Source organism: Pseudorasbora parva, chromosome 1 (assembly GCF_024679245.1).
Source record: "Pseudorasbora parva isolate DD20220531a chromosome 1, ASM2467924v1, whole genome shotgun sequence".
NCBI classification, from domain to species: Eukaryota; Metazoa; Chordata; class Actinopteri; order Cypriniformes; family Gobionidae; genus Pseudorasbora; species Pseudorasbora parva.
Genome location: NC_090172.1, coordinates 30,014,703 through 30,037,620, shown reverse-complemented (window position 1 = coordinate 30,037,620; position 22,918 = coordinate 30,014,703). Strand labels below are relative to the sequence as shown.

General features: G+C 38.2%; 3 protein-coding genes across 3 annotated transcripts; 2 read left to right on the top strand and 1 right to left on the bottom strand.

The window, feature by feature from the left end:
• Window positions 1-137: 137 nt before the first annotated feature.
• pop4 (POP4 homolog, ribonuclease P/MRP subunit) lies at window positions 138-6,810 on the top strand. Its single transcript, XM_067449897.1, has 7 exons — window positions 138-265; window positions 440-492; window positions 788-1,008; window positions 1,138-1,215; window positions 1,329-1,390; window positions 1,538-1,639; window positions 4,830-6,810. The coding sequence occupies exons 1-7, from the start codon at window positions 259-261 to the stop codon at window positions 4,964-4,966; spliced, it is 660 nt and encodes a 219-aa protein (XP_067305998.1). The 5' UTR covers window positions 138-258; the 3' UTR covers window positions 4,967-6,810.
• Window positions 6,811-8,275: 1,465 nt separating this feature from the next.
• plekhf1 (pleckstrin homology domain containing, family F (with FYVE domain) member 1) lies at window positions 8,276-9,957 on the top strand. Its single transcript, XM_067449895.1, has 2 exons — window positions 8,276-8,408; window positions 8,580-9,957. The coding sequence occupies exon 2, from the start codon at window positions 8,589-8,591 to the stop codon at window positions 9,450-9,452; it is 864 nt and encodes a 287-aa protein (XP_067305996.1). The 5' UTR covers window positions 8,276-8,408; window positions 8,580-8,588; the 3' UTR covers window positions 9,453-9,957.
• Window positions 9,958-20,898: 10,941 nt separating this feature from the next.
• On the bottom strand, window positions 20,899-22,838 carry si:ch211-260e23.7 (protein C19orf12 homolog). The gene is made up of 3 exons (XM_067449884.1): window positions 22,718-22,838; window positions 22,283-22,464; window positions 20,899-21,292 (listed from the first exon to the last, which is right to left on the bottom strand). Exons 1-3 carry the CDS (start codon window positions 22,801-22,803, stop codon window positions 21,015-21,017), a joined length of 546 nt encoding a protein of 181 aa, XP_067305985.1. The 5' UTR covers window positions 22,804-22,838; the 3' UTR covers window positions 20,899-21,014.
• Between the last annotated feature and the right edge of the window lie 80 nt (window positions 22,839-22,918).

Genomic DNA, 22,918 nt, shown 5'->3' with positions numbered 1-22,918 from the left:
AAACATAGCTGAACTTTAGCTTCTTCATATACTGTTTATTAAGAGTTCATAAATAATCTTTAATAACCCTTAAAGAGAAATCGAGCAATAAATCCTCATTTTCACAGTATTCTTTGTTATGACTGTAAATCTGTGGTGAATGGTGCCGTGCTCGATTTCTTCGGTCTGAAGTTCTGAATCGGTGATCAACTCGTCTGTCCTCGCAGCACGTGTGATTCTAGCAGCAGCGTGGCTTTTTTGGATCCTGTGTTTTGAACTATGGAATGTAAGTTTGATGGGAGGATTATTGATCATGATGATCCATATGATTTATATAGTGTACTGCTTTTTATTGTGACCATCTTGGGCCCTGAGCATTCATAACGTATCAAAGAAAACAAAATGAAGGACAAGTGTAATTATGATATATTTGATCTATTTTCCCCCTCCGCGTTCACAGATGTGTTGCAGTCCCGGATCCCAACAGAGCAAAGCGCTCTTTTGGGAGTTGAGGTAACTCGTGTTCAGTGTTATCATCATTCGATTCTTCATTTAAGCTTGTCCGTGTTTTAGAGCCAGGCATGTTTTTCAACCTGAGGGTGTGCTTATGAACTGTTTCATGATTTGAGTGTGCTATGAACTGTTTCATGATTTTGAACATTTACAGATCCTTGGACACTCCTCCAAAGATCTGTAAATGTTCAAATTCATGAAACGGTTCATTACTGCAGATGTACTCACACTGGTTTACAGAAACTGTACTAACTTGTCAAAAAGATTATGATTGTTTTTTTGTTTTTTTTTACAGTCTTCAAATCAAAAGAAAGCAGAGACTTTCACCGAAACGTTCTTAAAAAATAGCCTTCCCCAGATGAAAGATGAAGCCATTGAAAATGCTATGGCGCACAAGGCGGTAGTACTGGGATTTAAAAGACAAAAAAAGAAGGAAAAGAAAAAAAAGGCCAAGGGACTGAACGCCAAAGAAAGAAGACAGCTGAAAATATTCCAGCTCAAACCTGAACATCAAAAGTATGTCTTAGAGATTGCATTATATGTTTATACTTGCTTTTACCTTAGTAATGTATCAAGCAATATAAGGGTATCAGTAAAACATGCTTATCCTTAAAATCATGTTTTGTCAATGGATATGAACTGTAGATATGAACTCTTCTTGCCTCTGCATGAGCTGTGGAAACAGTACATTGTGGATATATGCGGTGGATTGAAACCAGGAAGGTAAGATGCATGTCATAATTTTAGGAAGATGCTCTTCAGAATTTGTGGCTTGTGTATAATTTCAATTCCAGTCTTGTTAACGATCTTGTGCTGCCTGTTTCTTTTGAATACAGCAACCCACAGATGATCCAGCAGAAGCTCTTGAAAGCTGATTTTCATGGTGCTGTCTTAACTGGTACGTCATGCACATTTGAAAATGTCTGCGCACAAAGGCACACATTTTTGCTTTAGCGTCAGCATATCCAGATTTTCGATTGATTGGTGACGCTTTGAGCGTATACTGGAACCTCATGTTCTCTTTTGCCCATCTTTTTTTTCTCAGTTGTCAGATCAAAATGCCCCTCGTATGTGGGTATAACTGGCATCTTGGTACAGGAAATGAAGCACATCTTCAAAATCATTACAAAAGAGGACAAACTAAAAGGTATGCTATTAAGTGAGCATGTTGGTACTCAAAGAAATGTTGGTACTCTTCTAAAGCCTGTGAGTGCAAAAAAAGTAACAAATAAGAATTTAGCAGTTAACATTTTTTCCCCTGTGCCTTTATGCATTCTGGTAATCAAATCAGTGCTCATCATATGTCAAGTCTTTTGTCTTTCCTACAGCTGTCAGGTTATTTTATCATTGGCCAGAGTTGTGGTTCAATATGACTGTACTTATGATAACTCTAGCTATGTTTCCATCTACCTATTTTTATGTGAATTTTGGGATATTGCATTGAAAAACACTAAACTGTAAAAAACGTATGAGCTCAATTTAGATGGATTTTTTTTTATCCGATAAGAAGACAAAAATATAAACCATGATGGAAATGCATTTTAAGAATAAATCCCTCAATGTGCAACAAAAAACGTGTGAATTTACCTCAGCGGAGGTTGTGATTGGATGACTGGAATAACCTGCAGATCAATTTTCATTATACTGGACCTCAAATGTTGCTTTTTTTATTCTGAAATGCAGAATAAATAAACCAACATTTAGTCTGTCATCAAAATAGTTCTGGGTGGTCATTATACCCAATTGTCTCATGTTTTTGTAATCGAAACGTAAGATAACACGACATGCAGTGTGTATTGTCTTACTCTACACTACACAGTGCATACTATTTATGACAAAAAAACATCCACAATGGCTTTCCTGATTGCAGCAACTTAAATTTGTATTCAAGATATTTGTGCCAATTTCCCAGGAAGTGATTTTTGTTCTCTTGAATGCATAAAATACTTCAAACATAATGCGTGATATAAAAAAACTGATATCATGCTATGCTACATTTTAAGTGTTTATATGACGGTTTTAAAATAACATTATTTTGTGTATTTGGTTTAATGCAATGGGTCTCATTCATGAAACTTTTGTAAATATATGAGCAAATTCTGCGTAAAATGGCCCTTTATGAAAACTCTCCTTCAGATTATGTATTTAAATGGGTGTGTATTAATGAATTCCAAACTCATACATAATTAGCTTAGTTACAACTGCAGATGATGTGCCCAGGAACGCTGTGGAATCTTCTGGACTTTTTGTCTAAGGTTTGACTCCAGTGTTCTGCAGAAATGCTGGAGACTAATTGGCCATATAACTAGCAATAAAAATTAAATTATGTGTCCACCAAAGCATTTTTAGCCAGCTAAAACAACACCTGGTGCTCTTCTAAAAATGGCCAGCTGGTGGCGCTTGAAAGTGCTTTGCAAGGACAGTGTTTTTTCCAGCTGAGATTCTTTGGTTGCTATGATACAGAATATCCATGGCAGAAATGTGTTACTGCTATCGCATTTTAAAGAATATTACTGAATATGAAAATGCAGTATTAACGTTAATATTATTCTGTCTGAATACAAGTGAGATGATAGGTTGGTGTAGTTTTTGTCTCGCCCCTCCTACACTGTGATTGGATGGCCTGGTAAAAAGTGACAGCGATTAGTGCTGCCTATTACCCAACTTTAAACAGTACAACAAAAATAATAATAAAAAAAGACAGGGCAGGCCAATCATATCTTGAAATGCTATTATAGTTGGCCCACATAGTGCATAAAAATGCTATGTCATCAGTTTGCCTAAATTAGAACACTGAACGTTCAAATATTTTGCGCACCATTTACATTTGGTTGGGAGCTGGTGTAAATTTATTTCTTTCCAACCAACATTTTGAAAATATGAAAATTGTGAATCTGAAAATGTACATCAGAGCGGCTTTATGTACGATTTACACATAAATTAGTTCTGCTCGTGTTTCATGAATGAGGCCCAGTGTGTTTACACTGTTTTAGGTCCAAAAAAAAAAAGAAACAGTATTTTATACATACTGTACATTATTGTTGCTCTTCTATGCCCCATCTTTCTGAAACGCATTGATTTTTACAAAGCTCATCATTCTGAAAAGTACGTTGTGTTCTGATTGTGCGTTGTGATTGGCCAAAATGCCTTAAGCATGTGACAGAAATGCCATGGCTCTTTACCATATTTGGAACAACAGCTCCCAAGGCAACATTGACAGCTTGACACAATCTCCCAGAGAGACAAGACAGACAATATAACCATTATAAATGAAGCAATTGTTGCATCCCATTGGGGACTTACTACTGATTATAATGACGTATACTGTCTTTTTACGCATCACGCTGCGCTACAGGAGGAGAACTCTATGTAAACATAAAACCATGTCTGGATTTGTGATCGTAAACAAACAAGCTCTACTCTATACAGTATATCAAAACTCACTTTTGAGTAGTCAGTAGAAAATTCTTAAATGAATACCCAACGAAAATGCCAAAAAAACACTGCGTCTCTACGAAATGACTGCACCTGCTGCAACAATACTACAGCGAGAATAAAAGTTAAGCCTTTCTTTGCGTATACATTTGGGCGGTGTTATGAAACTCTGCCCCCACATACTGACGTAGACTTGTGGGTGCGTGTTTGAATGAAGCGTTTTAGGAATGTGTGGCTGAACCTTAACTTTTACAAAGGATATCTCTTTGGGTTTGAGACTTTGAGCTTTGTAATTGCAGATCAGATGCACAAACGGCTACATAACACACTAAAGAGAAAGGAAAACAAGAAATCACGCCATATGACCCCTTTAATATTGTAAATAACACTCCAACAAGTTAGTGGTGGACTCCATAGGTGTGGGAGTTTTATTTATTTTTTCTAATTTTTTGTACAATTATGGTTACAAAACTCTCCTACACTCATGTTTATAGTGTTTTCTAAAAAGAGAAGAAAAAAAACGAAATAAATAAAGTTAAAGATGAATTTGACTAAATAATTTGCAGCATTTTTTCAACATCTCTATAGAAATCGCTGTAATGTCATTGTTAGGTATCATGACAGCCCTTGTCTGGACTGAAGTCAAATCACGACTGAAAACACTTCTAACTTCTTCCTCACAACAGCCATTAGCCTCAGAACCCCTTTTAACAAATGAAACTGAGAACAAAGTTATAAATGTTGTGTAAAAAGATCTGTAGCTCCATTTAGTTTGACAGTTGCTTAACAGGGGCCACTTTAACCTTTCAAATAGTGTTGCTTATTTATTGTAGAAATATGCTCTCCAATAATTCCCTCTGGATTACTGACATTTCCCCCTCCCTCTCTTTCTCTCCCTACAGTAATACCGAAGAGGAATAGTGTGTTCAGTGTGGAGATTGGTGATTTCGTAACTCACATCTATGGCAGCAAGTTTGAACTGCGCTCCAGTGAGCGGTCAGCAAAAAAATTCAAAGTAAAAGGAACTATTGACTTGTAATGGAAAGTCTTAAACATTGTGTCAGTTTTAAATGTGGGCTGGTACTGGAGCCTGGGAGACTATGGAGAACAGATGCTCAATCATTATGGATTTTTCACTTTATTATTACTCCTTTTGTGCACTTTTTTTGTAAAGATGGTTATGTTTTCCTTTTTTAATTATATTTTATTTAAGTAACTTGTATCTGAACAAGCATGAAACTGTACTGGGTATTTAGGAAAAGTAGTTGCATTTGCTGTCCAGCAGGGGGAGGCCTCTTTTTTTGAGAAATTATGAAGAATTATTTTGATCATCTCGACAGTTTGACTTTGTCTCTCTCTCTCTCTTATATAAAACTCTTGGTTATGATCTTAAGTCAGCAAGGGCAGCGCTGCTAATGCAGTATGAATAAAAAAAAAGAAACACAAATCCACATTACTTCCTGAAGATCATGGTTTGCCAATATATCAAGAATTATGTTTATGTTTAAAGTGCACAATTATTTCCAGTGGTGGGATGTATTTAAGTAGGTTCTAAAATGTTAAAGTGTGAAATAAGCAAAGTTTTGTTTGATGCAGATGCAGTATCTTCAGCGTACTTGGATCTCTAATGTTTTGGTATGTTTTAAAGTTATGCGGTTCTGTTTCAGTGCTGTATATTTTTAAATCTTTTCCTTCTTTGAGAACATAAAAATCCTTCTGTGAAACTAGGCCTGATTCTAGGAGGCTTGGTCATGTTTTTGTCTTTGTCAAGTGACTCATCAATGCCTCTTTTGGTAATGCCAGGGAATCTCCACTGTCCTAGACAGAACAGGTTTTGCGATTTTTAAGTACGTCAGAGTTTGTTACTGTAACTGTGTTGTCTTAAATAACAAAATATATTGTTTGGCATTTAGTGCTGAGTGCATAGTATAGATTAAGGCATCAGTGTTTGAGGGAAGCTGAAAAACATCGACTGATTGTTAAATCCAAAGACATGAAATCCGTGGATGTCGTCATTCTTGCAAATTCACATGAAGTCGTTTCGTCATTCTGACGTGCAATGTCTTTTATGAGAAAAGAGGTTACTTACATTTAATGTCATCTATATTGTGGGCAATGATTAAATAGTGTTGCATCATAAGGTTTGTGCATTACCTTTAAATTTTATAAAATATTATGTAGCCTAATAATTTCAACATAAAATTCCAGGTATTAAACAGATGTACCATGCTCATATGACAAGCCTGTTCTTTGCAGTCACTTTAGATATTTTTCTGTAAAAAACAACAAAAAAAACCTTGTTAGACTTGCTATGCCACTCAATTGGGTTAAGGGCCAAGTTGTTAGGACATTATTGCTTTATGAATCAGATAAGGAGTTCCCTTCTATCCACGCTCGTACTGTTAATCAGATAAACAACATGTGTTGTTCACTTCAGTCCACACATGTACAGTTTGCAAATCCTCAAGGAAAGTGCATATTTAATCACGTTAAACATTTATTTATCATCAGTAATTTAAAAATTACTCCTCGTAATATACATCTTCACATACAACAGTGGCCAAAAGTAATGATGACATCACCATTTATTCAAATATTAAAATCCAATAAAGCATGCCAAATTGCAGACATCATTTTTATACAGGCTGTCACAGAAATTATGAACATGACAAACAAGATAACCAAAATATTAACTGATGAAGTTGTAGTGTTTTTTGTTTTTGCATATTTTTAAATAAAACGTGTAGCTGTATTTTGCATTTTTTGGAAGATAAATGCTTTAACCAAGTTTGGTGTTTTGCTCTTATATTTAAAATATTTTATATAACATTGTTATGGTTTTTAATTAAACTTGTAGGGTCATTAAAAAGATTTCCAATATCACCTTTGGCTATGGTACTTTCTTAATTGTACTTGAAAATAATCATGCTTTTAGTTGTTTCATTTCTTTTCTTTTTTTTACATGTTCTTGTAAACATGATTACCCACTACACTATGGTAATGCTTTAATAATTTGTATGAATGTTTTAATAGCATGGTTTGTTTGTGTGCATCTGAGTGATGTGGAATTTAGATGAAACAGCTGGGCCATAAGTGTGCAGGTACAAGTATAGTATTTAGAATTAGTTTTTGTTAAATATATATTTTTAATGTACAAAACAGATCCAGTTATTTCTCTGTTCTTGGTGTTTTTAGGGTTTATCTGGCATGTTAAGTGTGCTTGAGTTTCATGTCATTGTTCTGAGAATACTAAAAGTAGATGGGACTTTTTGCTACTTCATCTACAGCATGCAGTCTGCATATTTGTCTTTTCAGCCAGTTGTTAGGTATCTCATAGTATCTATCATAGTTTTCCACATTATGATAGTTTCCTCTCAGTTGCCTAAAGCAAATCCCCCCCCCCCCCCACACACACACACACAAACATTGTTTTTTTACAGTTTATGTGCAAAACCTTAGCATGTATTATTTCTGTGAGGAATGAGGAACATATCTGTTGTTTTTGTTGCTATGAAGTCTTGTCAGTGATAATAGGGTATGCGTCTGTGTTGTTTTAATACTTCAAATACCTGTTTTCTGCTAAAAGTGTGTGTTTGTTTTTTTTTATAGCTGCCCTTTTAATACAATTCATTTGTTTGACAAACCGGGCTCATCTGTGCTCTAAGTCACGCACAAATCTTTTGATAATTTGATCTTCTCTATTCAGTTTAAACAAAATATTAGTTGTTTTCATGCCTTTTGCAAGACATTGCATGATTTCCTGATTTTCAGACAGATCTTTCTTCCTTCCCACATTGCATGAGAACTGTGACTTGCTTAATAACGTGGACCTCTTTCCATTTACCTAAGACCTGGCAAACGAACCGGCCTGAGATTGAGACCAGATATCTAAGAATGTTTAATGCACTGAAATCCTACTGATATGTCAATTAATAATTTGGAACCGTGTAAATGAGTTCATAAAATATAAAAATGCATGCATGCATTTTTAAATCACATGCACTGTGAAATAAATTAGACAGGTGAGAAAAAAGACAGTAGCCTATAATACTAGTATTATCATACATGTTCCATTCTGTTTGATGGACATGGGGTCTATAAAATGACAGCATTTACCAATTATCTCTTCACTCAGGACTAGTGAGATGCAATTCGTTCAAAACATTTTATTTTGTGTTAGTATGTCTTGAATAGATGTCAGAATTTGGCAGTCAAGATCAAGGAAGCTAACGCTTCTAAAATAGTAGAGGCACTGCCGAGCAGTCCTGGAATTTCCTCTTTTCAAACAGGAAATGCAAGTTTATGACAGTATATAAGGTCTGTCTAAACCAACCTGAGAAGTGAAATAAGTGATTTGTGATGCTGAACACAGGACTATTCTCATAACGTTTTTCTCTGTTGGAGCTCAAACAACGAGAAACCGCAAACAGATAGAAATTCTGTTTACCCAACGATTATTCACTGCTTTTCACAGCAATCAGGTATTTGGTAGCTCCTTTGTGGATTAATATTTAAGATGTTTAAACATTTATTTAGTGTCTATATTGTATAATTTATTAGCATTGTCAGGGGTCTGAAAGTACTGGGGAAAAAAATCTTACAGCGGTACATTGAAATCAATTTGACCTTGTCAATACCTTGACATTTTACAGGCAGCAGCAATGGCAGAACATCTTACCTTTACTATTGAGAACCAAGAGCGAATCCGGGTGGTGGCAAACTCTTTTGGCCGTGCTGGAAAGGTGCTTCTAAAACCTGGCCGTATTCTTGTGGGAGAGGGCTGCTTGTTGAAGATGTGCAGGCGTGGACCCAAACCCAAAGTGTTCTTCCTATTCAACGACATCTTGGTCTATGGTAGCATCATGGTGCCCGGTCGCTGGAACAATAAGCAGAAGATCATTCCTTTGGAGCAGGTGCAGCAAGAAGATCTGGAAGATGGAATGGCCATGGCCAACCAATGGCTCATCCGAATGCCACACAAGTCTTTCTATGTGTCGGCGGCCTCGCCCGAGGAAAAAACTGCATGGATGGGGCACATTGAGAAGTGCAAAGCCCTCCACGTACAAACCAAGGGCCTCCCCACTGACTGTGTTGCCGAGAAGTTTGCTGCCACCTGGATCCCTGACATGGCTTCAGCCATCTGCATGCGCTGCTCAAAGCGCTTCAGCGTTGCCATTCGGAGGCACCACTGTCGGAGATGCGGCTATATAGTATGTCGAGCTTGCTCAAAGAACCGAGCCTTGCTACCCAACATCTCCTCAAAGCCGGTCAGAATTTGCCAGCACTGCGTGAGTACCACACAAGATGAGCAGAGACAGAAGAGAAAAAATGTAAAACACTGGAAGAAGAACTCCATAGATGACTCACCAATGCAACCCGAGTTTGAGACGTCCAGCGATGAGGAGCTCGAAGATGAGAGCAGGTACCAGGTGCCCACCAAGTGGTTCAACAACCAGGTGGAGAATGAGGATTACTCCCAATACAGCTTCATAAAGCCGGAGCACATTAATCCTCCTGTTAATTAACTCTGAACGTGACGTGAGCAACTATTCTGAACTATGCTGAAATTACCCAAATTAACATATTTTGCAGTTTTTCAAAGAATGGATGCACAGAGATGAAAACCAACATTTAAGTATTTGCACTAAATTATTCGAGTCACTTCTACGACTTCTGATTTGCACTTCTATTTTGTATTTGTATGTATATTTATATTTATATAACTCTATTTTCATTGTATTACAAATGTTTTGTATTGTTGCAAATGTATAAAGGAAACAATGTGAATTTTGCAATCAAAATAATAAAAAAGCATTATTATAAAATATTTTGGTAATTTTATTAAAAATACTTGATGGAAAACACACACACCAGTTTTTGTAAATGTCTGTTTTGTAAATTTCTTTATAAAACAAATGTACATTATGCTCTGCATTATATTACCCTGGCATTACATTACAAAATATGCACATATTTTACTATAAGGGAAGATGGAATGAGATGCCCCTTTTAAGAACTGCATTTGCTGTTATATGATAAGACAAGAAGATGATATATGATATGACAAGAAGATGACTTGTAGATTATTTTCTTTTTACATTGGTGAACTGTTGCAAAAATGTGCAATGCTCTGCATCAATTGTTAACTGAACACATTAATAAATTATTATAACTGAATGAAAACATTAAACATGTGTTAATAAATGCATTCGCAGTTGAATGGGCAGAGGTCTTCTTTCATCCTAAAAAACTAAATCAGTTCCTTGATAACAAAATAGACGTTCTTCTCCGCAGGTTGTGGCATGTGGCAACAGAACAGACTCTCTAAAGTGACCTTCTTCTTCTTTTTCTTTTGGCTGTTCCCTTCAGGGGTCGCCACAGCTAATCATCTGTCTCCATAGTCCTATCCTCTGTATCCTCTTCTCTCAGACCGACTACCTTCATGGCCTCCTTCACTACATCTATAAACCTCCTCTTTGGTCTTCCTCTTGACCTCCTGTTTGGCAGCTCTAACCTCAGCATCCTTTTACCAATATATTCACTCTCCCTCCTCTGAACATGTCCAAACCATCTCAACCTGGCCTCTTAAAGTTTGTCTCCAAAACATCTCACATGTGCTGTCCCTCTGATGTACTCATTCCTGATCCTATCCATCCTCGTCACTCCCAAAGAGAACCTCAACATCTTCAGCTCTGCTACCACTAGCTCTTCCTCCTGTCTTTTCCTCAGGTGGAACTGTCTCCAAACCATACAACATCACTGGTCTCACTACTGTCCTGTACACCTTTCCTTTCATTCTTGCTGGTACTCTTTTATCACACAACAGACCTGACACTTTTCTCCACCCATTCCAACCTGCCTGCACAAGCTTCTTCACCTCTTTTCCACACTCCCCATTGCTCTGGACTGTTGACCCTAAGTACTTAAAATCCTGCACATTCTTTATCTCTTGTTTTTCTATGTTTTGTGCAAACAATGGAAGTCAGAGGGCATTTGTAAATGATGATGAATTACATTTTTTGGTGGGGGGTGTTATCCATTTACGGTAGGGATCAGAGCAGACAATGACTTGGCACACTTCTGGTGGGATGGATACCTGATATTTCAATAAAAAATCCACCTTTTTTCAGGACATAATTGTCACAGTCAGGTTGCAAATTAAGTTGAAATTGGATCTAATCGCACCAGTTCGACATTTACTGCCCCCCGCCTCCTCAAAGAGGCGTGACATCGAGCCTTTGAAACAACATTTGCAACAACAAAAAAACGAGTCCAACAGAGGAAGGTGAGTGTGGGAAAAAGGACGGGCCAGGGTGGAGACTAAGGCAGGAGCAGCCAGGAAGGATGACTAGGACATAAGCCCAAGGCAGAGTCGAGGCAAGGGGCAGTTTTCTCCTCAATCTCCACCATGGTAAAGGGGGATCCATTGTGGACAAGCACCCATTCCAAAAGTTCACCCGGGAACAGAACAGCATGTAAAACAATCCTTACTACATGGTTCTAAAAGAATGACTAATTATTTGGATCAGTATTCTAAAATGAAAATGGTTACCCACCAGTAATGCCTTAATGTTATCAAATCTACCGGTGATTAATGACTATCCAAAAACCTATCAGTACACATATGCTTAAAAACATCAATAAAATTACTTTAGTCATTACTAAGGAGTCATCATGTTTTTCACTCTAGAATACTGAAGGATTTTATAATACTTGAGTCATTATCTTCATTTTAGAATTATATATTATGCATTATTAATGTTCATTATGAACCAGTAGGTAGATCTTAGACAACAAGTTTGATTAGCTAATAGTAAACCACCACTTTCGACTAACCACTATTACCTAGTACCTATTACCCAGTTTCTTGTTAGTTAAATGTAGTATTGCGTGACGCATTAATTACGGAACAGTATTCTAAAGTGAAAACACTGAAACAAGAACACCCTAAAATAAAGTGTAACCTGTTTCTGACTTTAATGTGTGACGTAATAAGTTTCCCAAAGAGCATAACAGGTTCTTTGGGAGGATAACATCTAAATAGAAGTTTCATATGAATAAAGAAACTCAGAACCAACTTTATGTAACTGTATGTAAGGGTGCGTTCACACTTGTAGTTCGGTTCGTTTGGTTAGTTTGGTCCGGACCAAAAAACAAAAACAAACATAATAGTCCTGGTCCGCTTAGCGTTCACACGGGCATTTTTAACAGCGAACCTAAAGTTACCGAACCAAAGGCACAGGGAGACGCTCACAACCTGATTGGTCGGTTTATATGACGTAGGAGCTCGTTTACCGAACATTCAAAACAATGCTGTGTGCGGATTACACGTGCGGGCATTTTATGCGTGTACATATGGCATTATTTTTTACCAGAGAACTCATGAAGAGCTCGTGAAATGTTCACAACATTCAAAACAACGCTGTGTGCTGGATTAAACGCGATCATTTTATGCGTGTACACATGGCATTATTTTTTACCAGAGAACTCATGAAGAGCTCATGAAATGTTCAAAACAACGCTGTGTGCTGGATTAAACGCGATCATTTTATGCGTGTACATGTGGCATTATTTTTACCCGCTGAGAACTCATGAAGAGCTCATAAAATGTTCAAAACATTCAAAACAGCAGCAGGATTTCCTCCGTTGTGCAGAAAAGAGTCGGGCGTCTCTTATGCAAAAGAGACGGCCGTTCCGTCGTCTGTACCTGCTAATAATGGGCAACACAGGAACTTTGATGAGAAGAGCCAGGTATGCTTTTTGTGTGTTTTTTCTAGCATTTTCGAAACATGCTCGTCAGACCAAATATTGATGAGGCTCTTCCTCGTTGCTCTACGTTTGCCCTCTAACGTTAAAGTTACTCATTTTGGATAACGTACACCGATCTTTCCGCGTCGTCAAATCAGCTGCATTATGCGTGGCATCTTGTGACATTATACGTCCGGTTTTTGGTCCGTTTACATGTCTTTGGTCCGTGTTGCGTTCATATATCAATCGAACCGCACCAGAGTTCGTTTGGAAGCGGACCGAGACCCATCTTTTTAGCGGTCTCGGTCCGCTTGTTTGGTGCGCACCAGAGTTCGGATGGCAGCGTTCACATATGTTCAAATGAACCGCACTAACCGAGCAACCGCACCAGGGTTCGTTTTAATCGAACCAAACATGACAAGTGTGAACGCACCCTAACTGTCTTCAATGTAACTGATTGGTTATAAACCAATTATATACATATATGAAGAGTTCAGATGCAAAAACCTCTAGAAGCCACAGTCAAAAGTGAGATAACGATACTGAGTGAATGCTCGCTGCATTTTGTACATTTTTATAAAACTTTCATACTTTTACTTCAAACCCACTAAATTCCAGCCTCAGCCCAATTTAGAAGTACCGGTAGAAACCTGAACCTGACAAAGGTGCTTATTTTAAAGAAACACACACACACACACACACACACAAACACACACACACACACACACACACACACACACACACACACATACACACACACACACATATATATATGGGGATGATTAGGAGGCCATGATCGATAGGGGCCACAGGCCAAATTTGGACAGTATGACAGGGGTTACCCCTCTACTCTTTATTGAAGGACATCCTGGGATTTTTAATGACCACTGGGAGTCAGGACCTTGGTTTAGCGTCTGATCCGAAGGATGGTACTTGTTACAGTAAAGTGTCCCCATACTGGGGTGTTAGGACCCACCAAACCACAGGGTAAGTGCCCCTGAGTTAGCCTCACTAACACCTCTAGCAGCAGCAAATTTTCCCAGTTGGTCTCCCATCCAGGTGACCAGGATGAAGAGTTGTAATTTGCACATGCAAGCAAGCAAGTTTTCTGGTCTCATACACTGTGGGAGGAAGAGAGTAAACAATTCTTTAAAATATGTTTTTATTTTGCTAAATGCCCAAAATAATTTCCATGACATACATTTTGGCACACTGTGTGGAAAATAACTAACAAAACCAGTTTAGCAGGAGAGATCAACTTTCACACACAGCCTTTTGTTAAATACCATTGAACAGATAAAAAATGAACAAGAAACCCTCAAGTCTTGTGAAAATGCAAACCACTTGAACAGAGGGGAAGGGAAGCCACTGTTTTACAGTACAGAGCGTCACACATTAGGGTCAGAGCTTGATTCTTGTGAACTAGAATCAAACTAGTGAAGCAAAAGTTATTTCTAAAATTAAAAGAAAAGTCTTTCTACAAGCTCCATTTTGCATTACAAACAACAGTATTGTTTTCAGTAGAACTGCTATAGCTGAATTTAATAATTTATGAACTTTACACAGCCAATAAGGGACTGACATGGCCTTTTCATATATGCTTTAACAGCATAATTGAATTGTTTGTGCCATTGATCATTATTTTCCTGTATATCACTGTAAAGCTTCTTTGAAACAAAGGACAGAGTAGGACAAACCATTTTGGCGACCATTGACTTCCACTGAAGAAAAGAAAAACACACTAAGACATTTCTTAAAATCCACAGAAGAAAAAAAGTCAGTCTGGGTTGAAACAACATGTAGATAGGTTTTTTTCCCCCTTTTTTTGGTGAACTTTTCCATTAAGGCAAGGCCATCATTGAGTGCATGTTCTAATAGGTTTTAATGTGTCTTTTCGTGTTGTCCCATTTAGAGGACAGACAGCGAGTGCACAACCTTAATATGAGGAAGTTTACACTTTGCTAACAACTGATGTTATACAACCACCTCCAATACCCTCTTGTAATAAAAATAAAACAAAATTGTGCGCCAAGTGACAATTACAATTAGCCCAGAGGGTTTCGCTGCATTCTTATTTACACTGTTTGAACTATTTCATTTGATTTGTTTGGACTGATGCTGTGTTTTTACCTCTTAAAGGAGTAGTTCACTTCAAAATGAAAAATTCCTGATAATTTCATCATGTCATCCAAGATGTTAATGCCTTTCTCTAGCAGTTGTAAAGAAATCAAGTTTTCTGAGGAAAACAGATATTTATCCATATAATGCATTTCAATTGCAACCAATGGGTTGAAGGTCCAAATCAATGGTTTCAAAGGGCTTCAGAGGCTCTGTGCGATCCCAGCTGAGGAATAGGGTCTTATCTAAAACAAATATAAAAAAATTGGCCATGGCCTTGACGTTTGCGGATATACCGACCCAGTGTTAAAACTAACATGCCAAGAATAAATCAAACGCCTTTTACAAAAATAAAGGTAAAACAACGATGTTTGACAATTTCGAAGTTAGAGGAAGACATGAGATGGAGTTTTTCGGCACAGGGTCGGTATTTCCACCTACATTATGTGTGACCTTTCCGACGTGATTATATCATACACAGTGAAGTAGAACAACACCAGAGTTAAGCCCCATTTCCACAATGGGAAAACGCCGATATTTCCCTGCGTTTTGGCCTGTCATTTCTACGAAAACGCCGTTTTTTATCCCAGAAAACGATTATTTCTAAAAACTCCAGGCAAAGTGGAGATTTCTGAAAACGGCAGTTATGTGTTGCCGTGTTAACTTGGAGAAACAGGGTTTTATGTTCTCCAGCATCACATTATGCGCTGGAAAATGCTTACGTCATTTAGGCGCCCTATGTTTAGAGTTTGTTTGATCATGGATGCTGTTAAGGTGGTACTCATTTTTACTTTTGTGCAAACGTTTTTGGCCTGTTTGCATTTGCAAACAAAACTGCTGTACTATATCGAGGAGCAATATATACAAACGACGAAGGAACGTTGTTTTGAAAAGGAACATAAAGTCACCCGTGCTATTCATTGTTGACAATTATAAGGATTCTGTTTGTTTTGCGCAGCTTTATTCTTATATTAGTTTCTCTAAATATCCAGCTATTTGTAAATGTGGCCAAAGTCGAGCATTCATGGTTTAAAAGTCTATCAATTTTCATTTTTTCTTAAAAATGACTGATAATTTTATTAGATAAGACCCTGTTACTCAGCTGGGATCATGCAGAGCCCTTTGAAGCCCTTTTAAACTGCATTGATTTGGACCTTCAAACCGTTGGTTGCCATTGAAATACTTATGGAGAAAAATCATGGAATGTTTTCCTCAAAAACATTATTTCTTTTCGACTGAAGAGAGAAAGACATTAGCATCTTGGATGATGTGGGGGTGAGTAAAAATGAGAGTGAGGAAATTGTCAATTTAAAGTGAACTACTCCTTTAAGTCTGTTAGTTCCTCTGTGTGTGAGTGTGGTCTGTATAGTTTATGACATCATAAAGGCTATTTTTAAGAAAAGCACAGACCTGCTACTCTCCAGAAAACCATATGAACTGTACTTCAAACTACAGAGAACTTGTTTTGCGGGAACGAGTATTGCGTATGGGAAAAACTCCTTTTCTCGAGAATATGATTGCAAAACTTTATTAATAAAGGTATCTATGTAAAGCGTAGTGCAGCTGCACGGCAATAGCCCGGCGTGAGGAGCGCATTGATTGGCCGGGCCGCGGCAACTGCAGGAACCTATGGTGAGGCGGCTGAGAGGAACGAACCAATGGGGGCGCTCCAGAGAGACTGCCGAAAAAGGGGCTTATATTAGCATACAGGAGGCTATATAAGACCCTGATTCGCCATAAGTGTCAGGTTTTAAAAATCGACTGAATCGAGACCTGAGAAGCAAGAAAACGGTGCGGAACGCAATACTCCTTCCCTCTCTCAGGGAACCGAGGTTACGAAAGTACCCTAATACGTTCCCTTTCGAGAGATTCCTCGTATTGCGTATGAGAACACAATGTAAAATGCTGTGTGTGCTGGCTGACCCAAGATCCCCGACTGAATGAGGGAAAGTCAAAAGCCTCTAGAGAGACCGACACAGGCGGGCTTTATAAGGAGATTGAAAAAAAACGGAAGAGTCGGTTCGTTTGAACACCTGACCGGAAATAGTCGGATCTGTGGCGGAACGCAATATAAGCAATCGTGTTGCCAGGGCTGCAGATATAGCCCGTAAACGGAGAAAAGCACTGCTTGTAAAGCTGGGACCTCCAAATTGTAGAATCTGATAAAAGTGGGCAGAGAGGCCCAGCCTGCCGCCGCACAAATATCTTCCATGGAAGTGTCACATGATCAAACCCAAGACGAGGCCATGCCTCTAGTGGAGTGGGCTTTAATGCCTGTAGGACAGGTTCTAGACCTATATGCTAGTGAGATGGCATCCACTTTCCAGTGTGAGAGTCTTTGTTTCATGATAGCACAATCTTTAGTGCAGCCACCGAAACAATGAAGAGCTGATCCGACTGCCTGAAGGGGGCGGAGTGCTCTGGATACAATCTCAATGCTCTGACTGGGCAGAATAGGTTTGCATCTTATTCTCTCTGAGACGCAGGTAAAGGAGGCAGTGTAATGACCTGCATACTGAAAGGGGTTGATAGCCACCCACTCGCTTAACCAAGGCCAAAGCCAACAGAAAAGCGGTTTTGAGTGATACGTGCTTCAAGCTCATGGTCTGAAGTGGTTAGGAAGGGGGACCCTTCACGGCTTCTAAAACCACGATGAGGTCCCAAATAGGGACTGAGGAAGGGGCAAGGCGGGTTTAATCTCCTGGCTCAGTTAAGAAAACGTACAATAAGATCACTTTTCCCTAGTGAAATTCCCGCGATCTGAGCGTGGTTAGCTGCTATGGCGGCAACATAAACTTTGAGCGTGGAGGGGGAACGACCCGCGTCCATTAGCTCTTGGAGAAAAGCAAGCAGTTCCACCAGTTCGCATGAGTGAGCGTCGATATTTGGCGCAGCACACTGATTAGAAAACCACTGATCACTTCAAAGCAGAGCCGCCTGATAGCGGGGGCTCTAGCTTCGGAAATAGTGTTCATGATTTGTCAGAGAGGTTTACGTAGAATACCCACGGCGCAAGCCAGTGAGCGAGTCCACAGGGGTAAACGCACACAGCATTAGTGTACAGACGAGCATGTTTTACACAGGCTAGTTGACTGTAATATTTAATCTCCAGTCACTTAACTAAGGGAACTGGGAGAATGTAAGGAAGTTCGGGTGGTATGGAAGCCATTCTACAATGCCGTTATGCTCTATTCTACACACAGAATAAAGGATATTTAACACTGGATTGTGCAGCTGGAACGCAGGTGGCTGAAGGCGGAGACCCGGTGGGAATCCGGCGTCCTCAAGGCTGCAGGGATGTTCCGCTGGTTACTTTTCGACGGCGGTTTGCTTGATTCCGGAGGTCAGCGACGGAGTCGCTGAAGGAGATAAAATCTGACACCTATGGCGAATCAGGGTCTTATATAGCCTCCTGTATGCTAATATAAGCCCCTTTTTCAGTGGTCTCTCTGGAGCGCAACCATTGGTTCGTTTCTCTCAGCCGCCTCACCATAGGTTCCTGCAGTTGCCGCGGCCCGGCCAATCAGAGCGCTCCTCGCGCCGGGCTATTGCCGTACAGCTGCACTGCCCTTTAGATACCTTTATTAATAAAGTTTTGCAATCATATTCTCGAGAAAAGGAGTTTTTTTCCATACGCAATACGAGGAACCTCTCGAAAGGGACCATTGGATTCTCAGTCAATATAACACCCACTTGTAATCTCAATCTACATGACAAAACCAAACATGACACCGATACTGCAGTGTGTTTACCTTTATTTTTGGTTAATTACTCATTTATTAAAAGCATTACTCTACCATTCAAAGGTTTAGGGTCAGTACAATTTAAACATTTTTTTTACAATTGTGTTCCTTTGAATCTTGTAAAACTGTCATGTTTTCCACAACAACATGGGTGATTGATGATATTCTAATGATATGACCAGCATCTGTATAGCATATTATATATATATATATATATATATATATATATATATATATATATACAGGTCCTTCTCAAAAAATTAGCATATTGTGATTCATTAGAGTTCATTATTTTCCATAATGTAATGATAAAAATTAAACTTTCATATATTTTAGATTCATTGCACACCAACGGAAATATTTCAGGTGTTTTATTGTTTTAATACTGATGATTTTGGCATACAGCTCATGAAAACCCAAAATTCCTATCTCAAAAAATTAGCATACCATGAAAAGGTTCTCTAAACGAGCTATTAAACAAATCATTTGAATCAACTAATTAACTCTAAACACCTGCAAAAGATTCCTGAGGCTTTTAAAAGTTCCCAGCCTGGTTAATTACTCAAAACCGCAGTCATGGGTAAGACTGCCGACCTGACTGCTGTCCAGAAGGCCATCATTGACACCCTCAAGCGAGAGGGTAAGACATAGAAAGAAATTTCTGAACGAATAGGCTGTTCCCAGAGTGCTGTATCAAGGCACCTCAGTGGGAAGTCTGTGGGAAGGAAAAATTGTGGCAAAAAACGCTGCAAAACGAGTAGAGGTGACCGGACCCTGAAGAAGATTGTGGAGAAGGACCGATTCCAGACCTTGGGGGACCTGCGGAAGCAGTGGACTGAGTCTGGAGTAGAAACACCCAGAGCCACCGTGCACAGGCGTGTGCAGGAAATGGGCTACAGGTGCCGCATTCCCCAGGTCATTGCTGCTCAAATTTTGCATGTCTTTCAGAAATTAAGGTGCGAGAGTCTGGAGGAAGACTGGGGAGAAGGAAATGCCAAAATGCCTGAAGACCAGTGTCAAGTACAGTCAGTGATGGTCTGGGGTGCCATGTCAGCTGCTGGTGTTGGTCCACTGTGTTTTATCAAGGGCAGGGTCAATGCAGCTAGCTATCAGGAGATTTTGGAGCACTTCATGCTTCCATCTGCTGAAAAGCTTTATGGAGATGAAGATTTGGTTTTTCAGCACGACCTGGCACCTGCTCACAGTGCCAAAACCACTGGTAAATGGTTTACTGACCATGGTATTACTGTGCTCAATTGGCCTGCCAACTCTCCTGACCTGAACCCCATAGAGAATCTGTGGGATATTGTGAAGAGAAAGTTGAGAGACGCAAGACCCAACACTCTGGATGAGCTTAAGGCCGCTATCGAAGCATCCTGGGCCTCCATAACACCTCAGCAGTGCCACAGGCTGATTGCCTCCATGCCACGCCGCATTGAAGCAGTCATTTCTGCAAAAGGATTCCTGACCAAGTATTGAGTACATAACTGAACAAAATTATTTGAAGGCTGAATTTTTTTTAAATTAAAAACACCTTTCCTTTATTGGTCGGATGAAATATGCTAATTTTTTTAGATAGTAATTTTGGGTTTTCATGAGCTGTATGCCAAAATCATCAGCATTAAAACAATAAAAGACCTGAAATATTTCAGTTGGTGTGCAATGAATCTAATATATATGAAAGTTTAATTTTTATCATTGCATCATTTTATCACAATATGCTAATCTTTTGAGAAAGACCTGTGTGTATATATATTCCATCACAGGAATAACCTGCATTTTAAAATACATTATAAAGAGCAAATAAATTGACTTTGGCATAAATGATGATGAAAATGCTGACTCTGATTCAGGTCAAAACTTCCCAATCCTATGTTTTTAGAAAACAGATTTTCAAATGATAATGGAAAAAAAAACTATCATATTAATAGCAAATCTAAAAGTTAAATCTACTAAAATAGTTTTCACGTCAAAAAATGTTTAAACTGTCATAATTTACTCTCATGTATCAAACCTGCGTATGACATTCTTTCTTCTTTCTTTAGAAAACAAAAGCAGATATTTTATATTATGTTCTTTCAGTCTATATAGCCTACAATGCAAATCAATGATTAACCAAACCATTCTTCAAAAAATATATTATTTTATATTCCACAAAAGGAAGTCAGACAGCTTTGAAACAACATGAGGGTGAGCAAATAATGTGCTATTCTTTTAACTGTACTGAAATTGCTCATCAGGTGGTCTTGATTTTACAATCAGGAAAAGATTACTGTAGAATTAATTGACAGATTTTTTTTTTTTAAAACAGTGAAACTATTACTCTGGTAAACTGGATTAAAATATTAACAGAACAATGTGATGACACCCACAACCATGTTTAATAAGGAAAAATAAAAGTAAAACAGATTTCAAAAGCAACAGCAAAAAGCTTCAGGTACTGTAATCAGACCTGGCTTAGACTATAAGCAGGCAACATTAGCCCACTAATTTTTGTCCATACTCCACTTTGGCTCCGAGCTCTTTTGTGGCAAAAGAGATTAAAGTACTAAGCACTTGCATCTGCAGAGAGGAGTTACCCATTACTAGAAAAATGAGTTGAGCCAGGTCAACCCAATCCAGATTGCCCAGTATCGCCATGACCTCAGAGTACAGTTTCTTCTTCTGTTGAGGAGGCATCTGTATTATTATCTGATGAAGAGGCAGGAATTTGTCACTAGTCATCCACCATCCCACAGCACCTCCCAGAGCACCACCTACATACGACAAAAGGAGATTAAGGAGGAAGAAACTAAATGATAAAGGTGCACTAAGTTGATCACACTAAATTATATGTTTAGCTACTGTATTGTTTTTTATTTTCTATTTTATTTTGCAATTCCAACTTTTTCTAATGATTTAATCAAAATGTATGTATACGTTGTGTGCTTAGATATCTTATTATTACAAACATGTCAACAGTTTAAGTAGCCTATATAATTGAGATGCAAAATTGTTATCTTTACGTTTTCTATTTTCATTTTAAATTTAAGTATTTTTTTTTGTATTTTTGAATTTATTTACTACTAAAAGTAGCCTACCATTTTTATGTAAAATATATCTATTTTATAAAACATTTTTGTAAAATAAAAAATAAAAAATCAAATTCCATAAACAAAACAAAACAGAAAAAAAAAACAATTCCAATATGCTCAAGTGAGCTAAAACCTAAAAATGTGATAACTTTGGTGACATTTGGTAACCTATGTTGGTATAAATTTAAACTTTTTCAGTAGCCAGTTTAGTGGTAGCCTTCCCAATACATAAGCATAAAGGCTGAACTTTATAAACCAATGATTTAACGAATCTAACCTCATGTAACGTACAGTAAAAACCTCAAGTTTTCAATTGTATCAAGTTAAAATTGTAAATACTAATAAGAAAATCTTTTAGACACAATTAACATGCCAAAACATGCAGAGTGAATTTGCAACAGGGGGTTATTATTGCTTTATTTTATTAGCCTAAAGTTAAACTAAATAAAATAATGAGAATTTTCCTTGAAAACCAAATAGCAGAAAGTAAAATAAGTTCACGTTTTGTTTATATTTTGTTTTGTTTTAGTTAACGCTGAAATAACGTTTTTTGGCCCTGCCTGCAAAACCTATTGGGCTATACCACCACCCTGTGGTTATGAAGTGCAGTCGGTCAAAGTTTGTGAATGTGAAGAAGTCAAACCATACACTATAAACACACAGTCAACATACCAATAAATATACCGGGTGGCCCTCCGAGTAGCCCGCCTAAAAAAGCTCCTCCGCCGGCTGTAGCAGCTCCTTTGGCGGAGTTGTGTACCGCTGCTTTAATCTGCCTGCTCTCTGATACTTTACAGCAGAGCCCCATTATATCGTCTATTTGACGATTCATTGTGTTGCCATCAAAACGCTGCCTACGGAAGAAACATGAATCAAAGAGCTGTCTATTCTCAAATGTAAGAACACAGCTGCGCAAAGAGTCGATTTCTATCACAAACAGCCTACAACTAGGCTACTGTAGGCCTAGTTGTGATAGAAAAAGTAACTATACATTAGCCTACTACATACAATAAGCAAACTTTCTGTTTTCTGCTTTTTACAACATTTACCATTATCATTTAACTTTGGGAATTTGTAAACTAATACAACTTTCAGGAATTAGCCTACCTCTTTGTGTTGACGTAGAGAAAGTGAAAGTGACATCGAGTAACACCACTGCTGTGTCCTGCCCCTTTAATAAGTGTTATTGCCATTTCGTAATACTTTTAATTTATATCGGATCATCATTTAAACAAGCAGCAATTTGCCCCAATAGGCCACCCTGTTGATGCATCCAAAATAAAAGTTAATGTTTACGTAGGCTAATAT

Excerpts from the sequence above, each read along its gene's own strand:
- plekhf1 (XM_067449895.1), top strand. The coding sequence starts at position 8,589 with ATGGCAGAACATCTTACCTTTACTATTGAGAACCAAGAGCGAATCCGG.
- pop4 (XM_067449897.1), top strand. Across the intron at positions 493-787 it reads GCGCTCTTTTGGGAGTTGAG|TCTTCAAATCAAAAGAAAGC; the intron begins GTAACTCGTGTT and ends TTTTTTTTACAG. Across the intron at positions 1,391-1,537 it reads TCATGGTGCTGTCTTAACTG|TTGTCAGATCAAAATGCCCC; the intron begins GTACGTCATGCA and ends TTTTTTTCTCAG.
- si:ch211-260e23.7 (XM_067449884.1), bottom strand. The coding sequence starts at position 22,803 with ATGGCAATAACACTTATTAAAGGGGCAGGACACAGCAGTGGTGTTACT. Across the intron at positions 22,465-22,717 it reads CTCTACGTCAACACAAAGAG|GCAGCGTTTTGATGGCAACA; the intron begins GTAGGCTAATTC and ends TTTCTTCCGTAG. Across the intron at positions 21,293-22,282 it reads GCCACCCGGTATATTTATTG|GTGGTGCTCTGGGAGGTGCT; the intron begins GTATGTTGACTG and ends TGTCGTATGTAG.